Raw genomic sequence first — 14,007 nt, 5'->3', positions numbered from 1 at the left:
AGTCAAGGCACAGACCACCACACACAACAGCACACCACTCCTACTAGGGGGAACAGCTAGAGGGCTTTCTTGAGCACTTGAGATGGAATACATCCTGCAGTCCCCTTCAACGACTCATCACCGGCCCGAGTCATCACCCAGGCTGACCAGCAGAATAGAGGACAGAGACTCAGACTTTTTTCCGGCGGCTAATTCACCAGGTTCCCACCTTAGGCTAACCTCAACCAGGGACTGGCAAGATCAGCATCGAATCTCGACCAGAGATCACCGGGATCAGAATCGACCTGAGCGTGGACCGCTAGTGACGACTGGAAGGCTCACTGCGTTTACACAACCAGAATGACGAGACTGATGAGCTAATTGAAGCAGTCAGGAAAACGGAAGGTTCCTACAGACCACCTGACAACCATCGCCAGTACTTAATTGATGGACACTGCCAGTTGTCACCTGACTGTCACAGACAGTCCTTCAACAGCTGTCTCCTCTTACAACTGAAAGATGTCTCCGAGGGGGAGAACGAGGAGCTGTGCCACCAAGCTGCCCAAGAAGTTGATGACTTGGACCGATGATGGAGCACCCCTCCACTGTGCTGATGGAGCACCCCTCCACTGTGCTCCAGCCGTTCAGATCCAGCCTGCTCAGTCCATGGTACTCAAGTTAGTAGTGGGGCCCACTGTACCGGCTCCTGCCATGGAGCCACAGCTCGCCACTCCCACCACTGTGTTTCAACCAGCTCCTGTGTCTTAAGGAATTTTATAATCTGACTTCCCTATGTGGCCGTCTATGGAAATGGTCTTTCTGGGCCGGGTGTCAGTTTAACTGTAATACCGAAGCAAGTCTGTAGGAGAAGTCGAAACTGTGCTTCTAGACCAGAACTCTGGCCCCTTGGTCTCAATTGACTTTATTTCACTTGAAAGGGAGCTGAAATGCAGCAGTCATGGTAAAGAAACGAGAGTTGTCTTGGGGGGAGGTTTAATGTGCGTGTCTCTTGTGTGTGTCTGCACGTGGCAAGCAGCCTATGGTTTGTACATTCACTCTCCCAAAACAGTACACAGTCACCCTTCTAGATAACTTGAAATAGTCTCACCAGGTCTTGTGTCCTGAAGTCGCCTAGCCAACTTCTTTCGCCAATTAGATTCAACCAGCTGGTGTGCAACCATGATAAGGTTGGTTTGACGTTGGATAGCCTATCTCAGAGGCTAATTAGGCAACGTCAATATATTACAAAGTGTAAATGGGACAATATTTTCAAGTTGCCCACCTTTTAGTTGTTTCATTAAATGCATTCAATATTTGTTTATGAATTTATACAATTTATGGTAGGTTTGAGGTTTTCTGTCATTGAAATTTGGAGGTGTTGGCATTTTAAAATAATTGACTGATAATCCTTACCTTGCCCCATAGGGATGTCATCAAATGTCAAACCAAGTTGACCATGTGCATCACGATTTGGTCGCATGCAGAGCTATAATAAATGACACTAGAAAGCATGATTCTGAGTCATGTCGATGCCACACAGGACATTTTCAAAACAAGATGCTGCTTTCCGGAGGCAGTCGCTCTTTGTTTTCACTTTTGTGATGTTTCCAAAAGTGACCACCAGATGTCAGTCTAATACTAGAGACCCAAAAGAGTGCCAAAAAAAATGTGTTTTCAATATAATTTTCTGGGCATCATTCCAATGGTATCATTAGAAAAATCAAAACTGGATCTGGTGTAGTTCAGTTGGAGTAATAGCTCCCTAGGAAGTGGCACTCACAAATGTCCCTTGAAGTACCTTCTTTAAGTAAAAGAAAATCCTTTCCAACCACCTTTTCTTCCTCGCTCCTCACTAAAAAAAGATTAAGAAGGCATTTGTGGTTTTCCTGAATATATGTCTTAGGCATCTGGGGTTTTCCTGAATTTGCATATCTGGTCTGATGCGATGGAAACTAGCTACATTTATTGTGGCCACCTAGTGTGAGACGACCCAGATTGCCTGGCAAAACCCTGACTCTGGAGCACTGTGTTACATCTTCTGGACTCTGGATGGATCGTGCAGAGAATCACAGAACAACTGGTCTGCTAGGGGGTCAGCAAAGCAGCACCCGCGCCCCATCTGTGTGTCCACCTCCAACTCTGTTACCAACTCAATGCGTCTAAGTCTTTGTTTGTTCATTGTCTGTGCGAGTGGGAGAGACAGACTGCTCTAGTTATTGATCCAAGAAATAGCACTGGAACTCCATATATGGGAAAAATGCTAAGTTATTCTGAGAAAAAAGTGCTTTGGGAGGAAATTTGGAGCTGAAGTCCAAGGCAACATTCCAAAATATTTTCAGGCAGAGAATTAGGGATTATTTACTGCAGCTCACTGCTCAGGCATTTTATTCATAATCTGTTACAATATAATGAGACCAAGAAGAGGGGAAAGACTGATAGTATAATAAAGAAAACATGCAGAAAAAGAAGAAACATATGTTTACCAGAATACAGTATTTAAGGTTTTTATTTCATCGCATTGGCAAGACAGCAAGTCACTTGGTTTTCATTTCATGGAAATACACAGAAGTTTCCTTTACAATTCATCACCTAAACTGAGAGAGCAAGGAACAGAGAGCGAGACAGAGAGACAGAGAAAATAACTCATTTTCCCTTGAGAGAGAGAGAGAGAGATAATTCAAAAATTCAAGTACACACAAGTCTAGAAATTCCAGTACACACCTTTGGTTTATTTGTATTTTTGATTTTTTTTAAACCCAGGCACATTTTGCTTGTTTTGATTTAATATTCCACTAATAATCATCCACTGGTTTGGGAGGGGGAATTGCAGTCCTGTGGGCAGTAACTGTGGACAGTTAGGAGAGAGTTGCCAGAGATTCCCAAACAAACAAAGATTCCCAAACAAACAAGTATACACTACCGGTCAAAAGTTTTAGAACGCCTACTCATTCAAGGGTTTTTACTATTTTCTACATTGTATAATAATAGTGAAGACATCACAACTATGAAATAACACATATGGAATCATGTAGTAACCAAAAAAGTGTTAAACAACTCTAAATATATATTAAATTTGAGATTGTTCAAATAGCCACCCTTTGCCTTGATGACAGCTTTGCACACTCTTGGCATTCTCTCAACCAGCTTTATGAGGTAGTCACCTGGAATGCATTTCAATGAACTTCTTCTAACTAGGGGGCAGTATTTTCATTTTTGGATAAAAATGTTTTAAACAAGATATTTTGTCACGAAAAGATGCTCGACTATGCATATAATTGACAGCTTTGGAAAGAAAACACTGATGTTTCCAAAACTGCAAAGAAATTGTCTGTGAGTGCCACAGAACTGATGTTACAGGCGAAACCCAGATAAAAATCCAACCAGGAAGCGCCACATTTTTTGAAACCGCCTCATGCCAATGACTCCTTATATGGCTGTGAATGAGCTACGAATGAGCTTACGTTTTCCACTTATTCCCCAAGGTGTCTACAGCATTGTGACGTCTTTTTACACATTTCCATTGAAGAATAGCCGTAAGGGACCATATATAAGAAGTGGTCACATGGTGTCTCCCGCAGAAAATCTTGCGTAAAATACTGAGGTAGCCATTTTTCCAATCGCTTCTTCTGAGAAACCAATTGCCTCGACGGATATATTATCGAATATATATGTTAAAAACACCTTGAGGATGGATCCTAAACAACGTTTGTCGTGTTTCTGTCGATATCATGGAGCAAATTTTGAAAAAAGTTTGGCGTTATAGTTGTAGCATTTTCCGGGCGATTTCTCAGCCAAGCATGATGTAGAAACGGGAGCTATTTCGCCTACAAAAAATAATATTTTTGGAAAAAAGGAACATTTGCTATCTAACTGGGAGTCTCCTGAGTGAAAGCATCTGAAGTTCTTCAAAGGTAAATTATTTAATTTGGTTGCTTTTCTTATTTTCGTGAAAATGTTGCCTGCTGCCAGCAGAGCCTAGCATAGCATTATGACATGATAAACTTACACAAATGCTTGTCTAGCGTTGGCTGTAACGCATATTTTGAAAATCTGAGATGACAGTGTTGTTAACAAAAGGCTAAGCTTGTGTTTGAATATATTTATTTCATTTCATTTGCGATTTTCATGAATAGGAAAAGTTTCTAGGGGTATTTATGTCCGCTGCGTTATGCTAATTCGTTTGAGGCTAGGATTACGCTCCCGGATCCGGGATTGCTCGTCGCAAAAGGTTAACAGGTGTGCCTTCTTAAAAGTTCATTTGTGGAATTTCCTTTCCTTCTTATTGCATTTGAGCTTATCAGTTGTGTTGTGACAAGGTAGGGGTGGCATACAGAAGATAGACTTTTTGGTAATTGACCAATTCCATATTATAGCAAGAACAGCTCAAAAAAGCAAAGAGAAACTACAGTCCATCATTACTTTAAGACATGAAAGTCAGTCGATACGGAAAATGTTCAAGAAATTTGGAGGTTTCTTCAAGTGCAGTCGCAAAAACCATCAAGCGCTATGATGAAACTAGCTCTCATGAGGGCCGCCACAGGAGTGGAAGACCCAAAATCAAATCAAATTTGATTGGTCACATACACATGGTTAGCAGATGTTAATGTGAGTGTAGCGAAATGCTTGTGCTTCTAGTTGACAGTGCAGTAATATTTAACAAGTAATCGAACAAATTCACAACGACTACCTTACACACACAAGTGTAAAGGGATGAATAAGAATATGTATGTATACATATATGAATGCGCGATGGCCGTGCGGCATAGGCAAGATACCGTAGATGGTACAGAATACAGTATATACATATGAGATGAGTAATGTAGTGTATGTAGACATTATTAAAGTGCCGTTATTTAAAGTGACTAGTGATACCTTTATACCTTTGTTAAAGTGGCCAGAGATTTGAGTGTGTATGTTGGCAGCAGCCTCTATATGTTAGTGATGGCTGTTTAACAGTCTGATGGCCTTGAGATAGAAGCTGTTTTTCAGTCTCTCGGTCCCAGCTTTGATGCACCTGTACTGACCTCGCCTCCTGGATGATAGCAGGGTGAACAGGCAGTGGCTCGGGTGTTTGTTGTCCTTGGTGATCTCTTTTTGGCCTTCCTGTGACATCGGGTGCTGTAGGTGTCCTGGAGGGCAGGTAGTTTGCCCCAGAGTGACCTCTACTGCAGAGGATAAGTTCATTTGAGTTACCAGCCTCAGAAATTGCAGCCCAAATAAATGCTTCACAGAGTTCAAGTAACAGACACATCTCAACATCAACTGTTCAAAGGGGGCTGTGTGAATCCGGCCTTCATGGTCGAAAGGCTGCAAAGAAACCACTACTAAAGGACATCAATAATAAGAAGAGGTTTGCTTGGGCCAAGAAACACGAGCAATGGACATTATACTGGTAGAAATGTGTCCTTTAGTCTGGAGTCCAAATTAGAGATTTTTGGTTCCAAATGCCGTGTCTTTGTGAGACACGGTGTGGGTGAATGGATGATCTCCACATGTGTATTTCCCCCCGTAAAGCATGGAGCAGGAGGTGTTATGGTGTGGGGGTGCTTTGCTGTTAACACTGTGATCTATTTAGAATTCAAGGCACACTTTACCAGCATGGCTACCACAGCATTTTCCAGCGATACACCATCCCATCTGGTTTGGGCTTAGTGGGACTATCATTTGTTTTTCAACAGGACAATAACCAACACACCTCCAGGCTGTGTAATGGCTATTTTACCAAGAAGGAGAGTGTTGGAGTGCTGCATCAGATGACCTGGCCTCCACAATCCCCCGACTTCAACCAAATTGAGATGGTTTGGGATGAGTCGGACCGCAGAGGGAAGGAAAAGCAGCCAACAAGTGCTCAGCATATGTGGGAACTCCTTCAAGAATGTTGGAAGAGCATTCCAAGTGAACCTGGTTGAGAGAATGCCAAGAGTGTGCAAATATGTAATCATGGCAAAGGGTGGCTATTTAAAGAATCTCAAATCTAAAATATATTTGGATTTGTTTAGCACTTTTTTTGGTTACTACATGATTCCATGTGTGTTATTACATAGGTGTGATGCCTTCACTATTATTCTGCAATGTAGAAAATAGTCACAAAAAAAACATACAAAAATTGAATGAGTAGGTGTTCTAAAAGTTTTTACCGGTAGTATACAAAGAAACTGCATTATCACATCTCCTCAGTATGACAGATAATATGTACTGAGTTCCAGAGAAACGTCTTCCAATTCTCATCACTGTTAGCAGTGTCTCTGGTGACTGTTACACACCGTCTGGGGGGCCTAAGGAAGCAGTTGAGTCTGTACTCCCAAAACCAGCCACCGAGACACAAGAGACGGCACCCCGACAGACAAAGCACTCGCACAGAGCAATTCATCGGAGACACAGTGGAACACAGACAGTGAACTTGTCTATGACATCTCCTACAGGCCCACATACACACAACGTTGTGTTCAACTGGACTCTCCCTGAAATCAGAAAGACTTGAATGAATAAGACATGTCTCAGACAGGAGTAGCCCGGGTGAACAGAATACACACTCTTCTCATTTACAGTGTAGTAACCACATTATCAGCACAAATGTCTATCTGTTTTGGGGGATGATAATAGTTTTTGAGGAATTACACTTCTGAGAACTGACATTGAATATCTGGACCCAATTGCATTCACCTCGGCTGACACATAACCCTTAAAGGCATAAGGTACCTCACATACACAATTAACAAAGGAGATGAAGCGCATAATCCTAATTCTCAAAGCGTTTTATTCGACCGTTGTTACAAATGGGGAAACATACGCTGTGCGAGAGCTCCATATTCACTGAGAATGAGGGAATGTTCTATAGCCGTAGCCTAGAGACAGTCCATGTTAGATGGCATTGTCGTAACCACACAACAGAATCCCATTAAACGTGTTGATACAACGGTTATAAGCGATACGTGCACTCGACATGACTGGCAGGGATAAAGGGAACAAGTGAGGCTGCTAAAGATGGGTTGTTATAGCTCCTGTCGCCGTAGCGCCGGTCACCGTAGCACCTATGCCCTTTTCCTTAGCCTAAACAGTGCTTTTCGTCACAGTAACAGACTCCTCCCTCACATGCTTTACAATCATGAGCCTTATAGTCAGCATCTTTTAACCCGCCTTTCAACCAATCTTTTTTTTGTTGGTTTCCATCAATTCTTTCCGCCAATAGCACTTGTTTAAAAGGTACTCTCGCTGCACTCAGATCACATCGGAAATCGACACACTGGAGCATGCATATGCATAAAAAAATACTGGGTAGGTAGGATTGGTGAAGAGAGCGCTGGTCAGAGAGATAGAGAGACAGACGTACTGTAGTATCAGAGGGAATTACCGCTCTTCTTCTGTCTTTCTACCAGTCTGTTTGTCTGTCCATCCGTCAGCCATCTGTCTGTCTCTCTCTCTGACATACAGTCTCTCCACCAAGAGGGGAACAAGTGACAGGCACATAGGCATTCATCCATCTATAGGACAGGGTGAGCAGGGAGTAAAACCTGAACGAAATATCTCATACGTGCCAGATATGACATAGCCACATGTACATTAGAAAATGTTTATTTGTTTTCTACATTTGATATATAATATATCTATTACTCTTTACTACAGAGGATTATAATCCTAATTCATAATGAAACAACAATAAGAGTTATCACAAACGTCCGCTTTCAACCTGGATTGTCATCTCCCTAAACTGTGCATCTGTGGACGAACAGTTCACCCAGATCGGTTGGTTATTCCGGAACCATTCCAGTCGGTTGAGATGACAGAGCCCCTCCCCCAGATGTCCAACCCAGGAAACAATTTCCGGTTACCTATGCATTCCAAGAACGTTACCTAACGTTATACGAACGTTCACTGCTTGCTGGTACTGCTCTCTTCTCATTCTAGACAAAACGTGGGAGGGGAAGTTCCAAGCAGAGTGGACCGGGGTTCTTGCTCAGGTCAGGGGGTCTAAGTGATCAGTCCCCTCCTCTCCTTCTTCCTCCTTCATCAGTTCAACCGCTCCAGAAGAATGCTGCGATTGGCTGGAGCACGACAAGTGGGAAGACTGACTCTGTGTGTCTTCCTCCTCTAGCTCCGCCCTCTCCACCATCTTCTTAATTCCCTGTCCCCTTGTCTCCTCCCTCCTCTGCTCCTCCATTGTCCACATGCTGTCCTCGATCTCGTCCTCCTTCCCCTGCACCTCCAGGTCAAAGTCCAACAACTCTTCCATCATCTCCTCAATCTCCGTCTCTCCGTCCATCTCCCCCTCCACCTCCGACCTCAGCTCATCCATGCTCTCTGTCCTGTTGATGTCATCCTTGTCATCGTCATCATCCCCCACCCTCCCCTCGGGCTCGCTGGCCTGGCTCTCACCAAACTCCAGGATGGTGGGCAGGTTGCCCTGCTTGGGACAGCGCTTCCTCAGACTCACCAGGAAAGGCTGGGGCAGGGAGAAGATGTCCACGTTGTTGCCCAGGTCGATCCACGTGACACTGGGGAAGCTGGCCGGGTCCTTCAGGCTGTCCGTCAGCTCCTTGAGGACGGCACGGGTCAGCCGGTTGCCGTTGAGGGCCAGGGTCTCCAGCCGGGCAGCGCACCCAGCGTGGGCAGGAGGAGGAGGAAGGCGTCGTCGGTGAGCTCGGTGAAGCCCAGCTCCAGGCTGCAGATGATGGGCGCGTGGCGCTGCAGGTAGGCACACAGGCGCTCCATGTCACGCACCGTCAGGGGGATGCCCGAAAGGTCCAGTGCCCCGTTAGGGGGAGGTGTCGACAGCATCACCTTGAGACTGGGAGGGAAAGGGGGGGGGGGAGAAGTAATTACATGTAGTTACATGTCACAATGCGTGTTGACCAAACTGTAGGTAAATCTATTTAATATCTCCAATGCAAAATGTGTATGCAACTTGAAATTTTCCCAAGCACAAAACATGGTAAAGGTCCACATATCATACAGTCAATAAAACTATCAGGGTGAGCTATCTCCGAGAGCAACATCCCCCTGACAGGAAGGATATTACATTACTAGACCGTTAGAAGAGCCTGTGTTGAGACAAGGACAGCAGGAGCATGGAGCCCCAGGCATAGCGACAGATAGGTAGATGAATTACATTACTATCTGTAATACGGTTGTTTTCACCATTTCCTAACACTTCATGTGCTGAGGGGCAGAGGGGTGAGAAATGGGTTCACCCACTTACATGGGAAGGTTAGCAGAGAGATGATAAGAGGAGGAGAGATGGGGAGAGAGAAAGAGAGATGTTTAAGTTTCTGCATAATTAGTAGTCTGCCCGTCCGTGTTGCGTTTCAGTTTGCAAATCTGTCCATATGATCCAAACAAACAAATGCGATGAGATGTGAACTGAGGGAGATTTTCTGCCGACCTCACCGAAACAAAGAAGTGGCTCTCTGTGGCACAGCTAGAGTTTTCACGCGTTTTGGCATAAGCTTGTGTCTTAATACTGTGGTTGACACTCAGGTGTGGAGTGTCTTTCAATTTGGTCACTATGATGTGAGTTTGGATGATTTCGGAGGAGATACAGTTTTTTTTTTTGACACCAGTCAACAAACAGTAGACAATGCAGTGGCCTTGTGGTTAGAGTATTTGCCCAGAGATTGGACGTTTGGGAGTTCAATGCCAAGTCATACCAAAGACTGTAAAAATGGAACCTGATGCGTCTCTGCTTGGCACTCAGCATTAGGGAAATAGATTGGGGGTAAGGCCCTGCGATAGACTAGTTCGCTGCCCAGGGGGGTGTACTTGTACATCAAGCCGCCTCATGCTATAGAAACAGGAGATGCCACTCCTATGAGCTGTTCCAGCTTGCACAAGCCAAGGCAACTTACTTTACAACAACAAGTAAAACGCTGATTGGCAATGTTGTTTGCTCAGTTTGGAGACTCTCAACCTAAAAATCACCACAGAATGAAATGAAAACTAGGAAGAAAGTGAAGATAAATATAAAGAAAGTGGAGGTAAATATAAAGAAAGTGGAGGTAAATATAAAGAAAGTGGAGGTAAATATAAAGAAATAAAGAAAGTGGAGGTAAATATAAAGAAAGTGGAGGTAAATAGAAAGAAAGTGGAGGTAAATAGAAAGAAAGTGGAGGTAAATAGAAAGAAAGTGGAGGTAGATAGAAAGAAAGTGGAGGTAAATAGAAAGAAAGTGGAGATAAATAGAAAGAAAGTGGAGATAAATAGAAAGAAAGTGGAGGTAAATATAAAGAAAGTGGAGATAAATATAAAGAAAGTGGAGGTAAATATAAAGAAAGTGGAGGTAAATATAAAGAAAGTGGAGGTAAATATAAAGAAGTGGAGGTAAATATAAAGAAGTGGAGATAAATATAAAGAAAGTGGAGGTAAATATAAAGAAAGTGGAGGTAAATATAAAGAAGTGGAGATAAATATAAAGAAAGTGGAGGTAAATATAAAGAAAGTGGAGGTAAATATAAAGAAAGTGGAGGTAAATATAAAGAAAGTGGAGGTAAATATAAAGAAAGTGGAGGTAAATATAAAGAAGTGGAGATAAATAAAAGTGGAGGTAAATATAAAGATAAGTGGAGGTAAATATAAAGAAAGTGGAGGTAAATATAAAGAAAGTGGAGGTAAATAGAAAGAAAGTGGAGGTAAATAGAAAGAAAGTGGAGGTAAAGAAAGAAAAGTAAATAGAAAGAGATAAATAGAAAGAAAGTGGAGGTAAATAGAAAGAAAGTGGAGATAAATAGAAAGAAAGTGGAGGTAAATAGAAAGAAAGTGGAGATAAATAGAAAGAAAGTGGAGGTAAATAGAAAGAAAGTGGAGATAAATATAAAGAAAGTGGAGGTAAATATAAAGAAAGTGGAGATGAATAGAAAGCAAGTGGAGGTAAATAGAAAGAAAGTGGAGGTAAATAGAAAGAAAGTGGAGGTAAATAGAAAGAAAGGAGTGAGTCCCAGATAATCCAGACCTCGGGGGGACAGAAGAAGAAAAACAACATGTTCCAAAGTGAAAATACACTCACAGCACAGCAGAAGTCTTGTGCTTGGCAGTGAATAAACTAAACTGAACAAAGGCCTGCTCTGCATTTTATGCCATAAAAAGGCTAAAGTGAGATCAGACTTGAACATCTTCCAGGTACAAATGAAAACAATACAATGCATGTGAGGCAGAATTAGGTCTGGACCCCAATTATTATTATTATCTCCCTCCTAATGGCTGTGTAGTGCTAGGATGTGAGCCAAAGAAACCCATTTATTAGTTGGTCCAGGCGTAGAATTACAAGAAGGGCCTAATCACAGAACATTGACTTGAATGTGAATATCCGTTATAATTCTAATTCTATGGGGTCAAGCACTCCGCTCAAATCAGTCAACAACATTGAGACATGGTGTAGTCCCACTTATGCTGCTAAATCAGTCCAGATCTTGTTTTGGTATTAATTACTTAAAATTAAAAGTTTTATAACTTCTCTCAAGCTAATGGATTTTTATGGGAATTGGGTCGTAGTAGCAAACAAATGGAATTACTGGAATGGGAACATCTTTCAGACAGTGTACAATTGACAGTACAGTCATGTCTACACTCAATATGGCTGACGGCCCACCCAACACGGAGCGTTGACTGAAATATCCGTTCCATTTATTATTTGTCTATGAGTCGAAGTCAATGGTCCCTGGGTTATGACCTCATGATGAATCTCTGGCTCCCTTTCAGCATTCTCCCTGTGACTTCTCCCCTGATAGTTTTAACTAACAATTTTTTTTTTTTTTAAAGCAGAGCAGAACGTAAATAGAAACAGATGAAACCGGTGTACAGAACATCAATCCCACACTATCAGCCTGGCTCCCGACCAGAATCCCACGCTTTAGACTGGAGCAACGCTGAGCCGAGTTCTCTCCTCAGACACGGGAGTCAGGACCTCAGGGCTCAGATACTACATACCGCAATGGGGACCTTTCTCGGGAAGATCCGACTAACAACACACATTATAATCCCACGCTTTATGCTAGAGCAACGCAAGAGTCGAGATCTCTTCCTCTCAGACACAGGAGTCCTTAGGGCTTAGATCAAATCAAATGTTACTGGTCACATACACATATGTAGCAGGTATTATTGCGGGTGTAGCGAAATGCTTGTACCCCATACTACATACCACACGGGGACCGATCTAGCCAACCAAATGCTTGTACCACATACTACATACCACACGGGGACCGATCTAGCCAACCAAATGCTTGTACCACATACTACATACCACACGGGGACCGATCTAGCCAACCAAATGCTTGTACCACATACTACATACCACACGGGGACCGATCTAGCCAACCAAATGCTTGTACCACATACTACATACCACACGGGGACCGATCTAGCCAACCAAATGCTTGTACCACATACTACATACCACACGGGGACCGATCTAGCCAACCAAATGCTTGTACCACATACTACATACCACACGGGGACCGATCTAGCCAACCAAAGACATTTTGCTCACAGTTTTATCCTTTCTTTTCATTTGAACCTAGTTTCAAAATGTAAAAACACACTTCATCTGTTTAAAACCCCAATAACAAACAAACTATATCACATGAATGTGTGTTTATGATAATAAGAGTAAATCACTGTTTACCCCTCAAGGAGAGACAATAGATTATATCTCAAATCAAAATCACATTTTATTGGTCAGATAGACATATTTAGCAGATGTTATTGCGGGCGTATCGAAATGCTTGTGTTCCTAGCTCCAACAGCGCAGTAGTATCTAACAGTGTAGTAGTATCTAAAAACGATTCACAACAACACACACAAATCTAGAAGTAAAAAAAATTGAATTAGGATATAAATATTACATTGAGCAGAATACAGTATATACATATGAGTTGAGTAAAGCAGTATGTAAACATTACGTAAACATTATTTCAGTGACTAGTGTTTCATTATTAAAGATGATCCCTTGTATAGTAGCTCCAGTCTGCAGATCCACCCTAAAATCCCTGTCGAGTGAGCTTCACACAAATCACTGACCTGGTGACACCATTGTTCAGTGACATAACGCAACCCTAGTGACAGCACAGTGCCATTGCAATATAATGAGTGTGGTATTAAATGACACTTTAGGTGTCAGCTAGTCCATTGGCAGCATCACTTTTCCCTGTGTGTGTGTGTGTGTGTGTGTGTGTGTGTCTCACCTTATCCTGGTCATCTGTCTCTATGGGAGACGGGCAGAGCTACGGTTGGCCCCCCATTACTGCGTCATTATCTCTATCACCACATTCAACTCTACTTCTCAGATCATTACAGTGGCCACTCATTGTTTTGTGTAGGCCTGACACACACACACACACACACACACACACACACACACACACACACACACACACACACACACACACACACAGTCTTAATTTGACAGTTGCTTACTTGGCGGCTAAGCATCTGTTCTCTCATCACTGTCAGTTCACACAGTCTTGCTGCAGGGAACGGCGCTGTTATTTCTAGTTAGCTGATCCTCACTCCAATGCATAGACTGCTTAAAGCCTTTAAATTCTAAAGAACAACAGCTAGTATCCTTTTTTTTCTTCATATAAGAACATTATCAATTAGCATACTACTGTAAGGGACTACAGGGACTTACAGTAGTGAGAGCATATCATATTGTACCGTTGCGTACCGGTCCCCTGTGGGAATTGAACCCACAACCCTGGCATTGCAAGCGCCATGCTCTACCAACAAAGCCACACGGGACCTTAAGGAGGGTAATGTACACGCACAACCACATCTCGTTTCTATTTATTAGAGTCCTCTTTCAACATTTCATACCTTGACATTCTTTATCCGTTCCAATATATATATATTTTTTAAATCTCCTCAATTTTCGATCTTGTCTCATTGCTGCAACTGAGGCCAATTGTGTGCCGTCCTATGGGACTCCCGGCCACGGCCGGTTGTGTTCCACAGCCCTGGAATGAACCCGGGTCTGTAGTAACGCCTTAGGCCGCTGCACCACTCGGGAGGCCCCTAGGACAAATTATATTTCCTGTGTAAGGC

The 14,007-nt window shown here is 42.8% G+C and overlaps 1 protein-coding gene across 1 annotated transcript in view; it reads right to left on the bottom strand.

Moving 5' to 3' along the window:
- Positions 1 to 2,469: 2,469 nt before the first annotated feature.
- LOC115141589 (leucine-rich repeat-containing protein 75A-like) overlaps positions 2,470 to 14,007 on the bottom strand; it is a 35,497-nt gene continuing 23,959 nt past the window's right edge. Inside the window, 2 exon segments of the mRNA XM_029680601.2 lie at positions 2,470 to 8,565; positions 8,568 to 8,764. Coding sequence (XP_029536461.2) covers positions 7,934 to 8,565; positions 8,568 to 8,764 — 829 coding nt within the window. The 3' untranslated portion in view covers positions 2,470 to 7,933.

This window comes from Oncorhynchus nerka, linkage group LG14, assembly GCF_034236695.1.
Source record: "Oncorhynchus nerka isolate Pitt River linkage group LG14, Oner_Uvic_2.0, whole genome shotgun sequence".
Lineage (NCBI taxonomy): Eukaryota > Metazoa > Chordata > Actinopteri > Salmoniformes > Salmonidae > Oncorhynchus > Oncorhynchus nerka.
The sequence above is the reverse complement of the archived record's forward strand: the minus strand, read 5'-3'. Positions and strand labels throughout refer to the sequence as shown.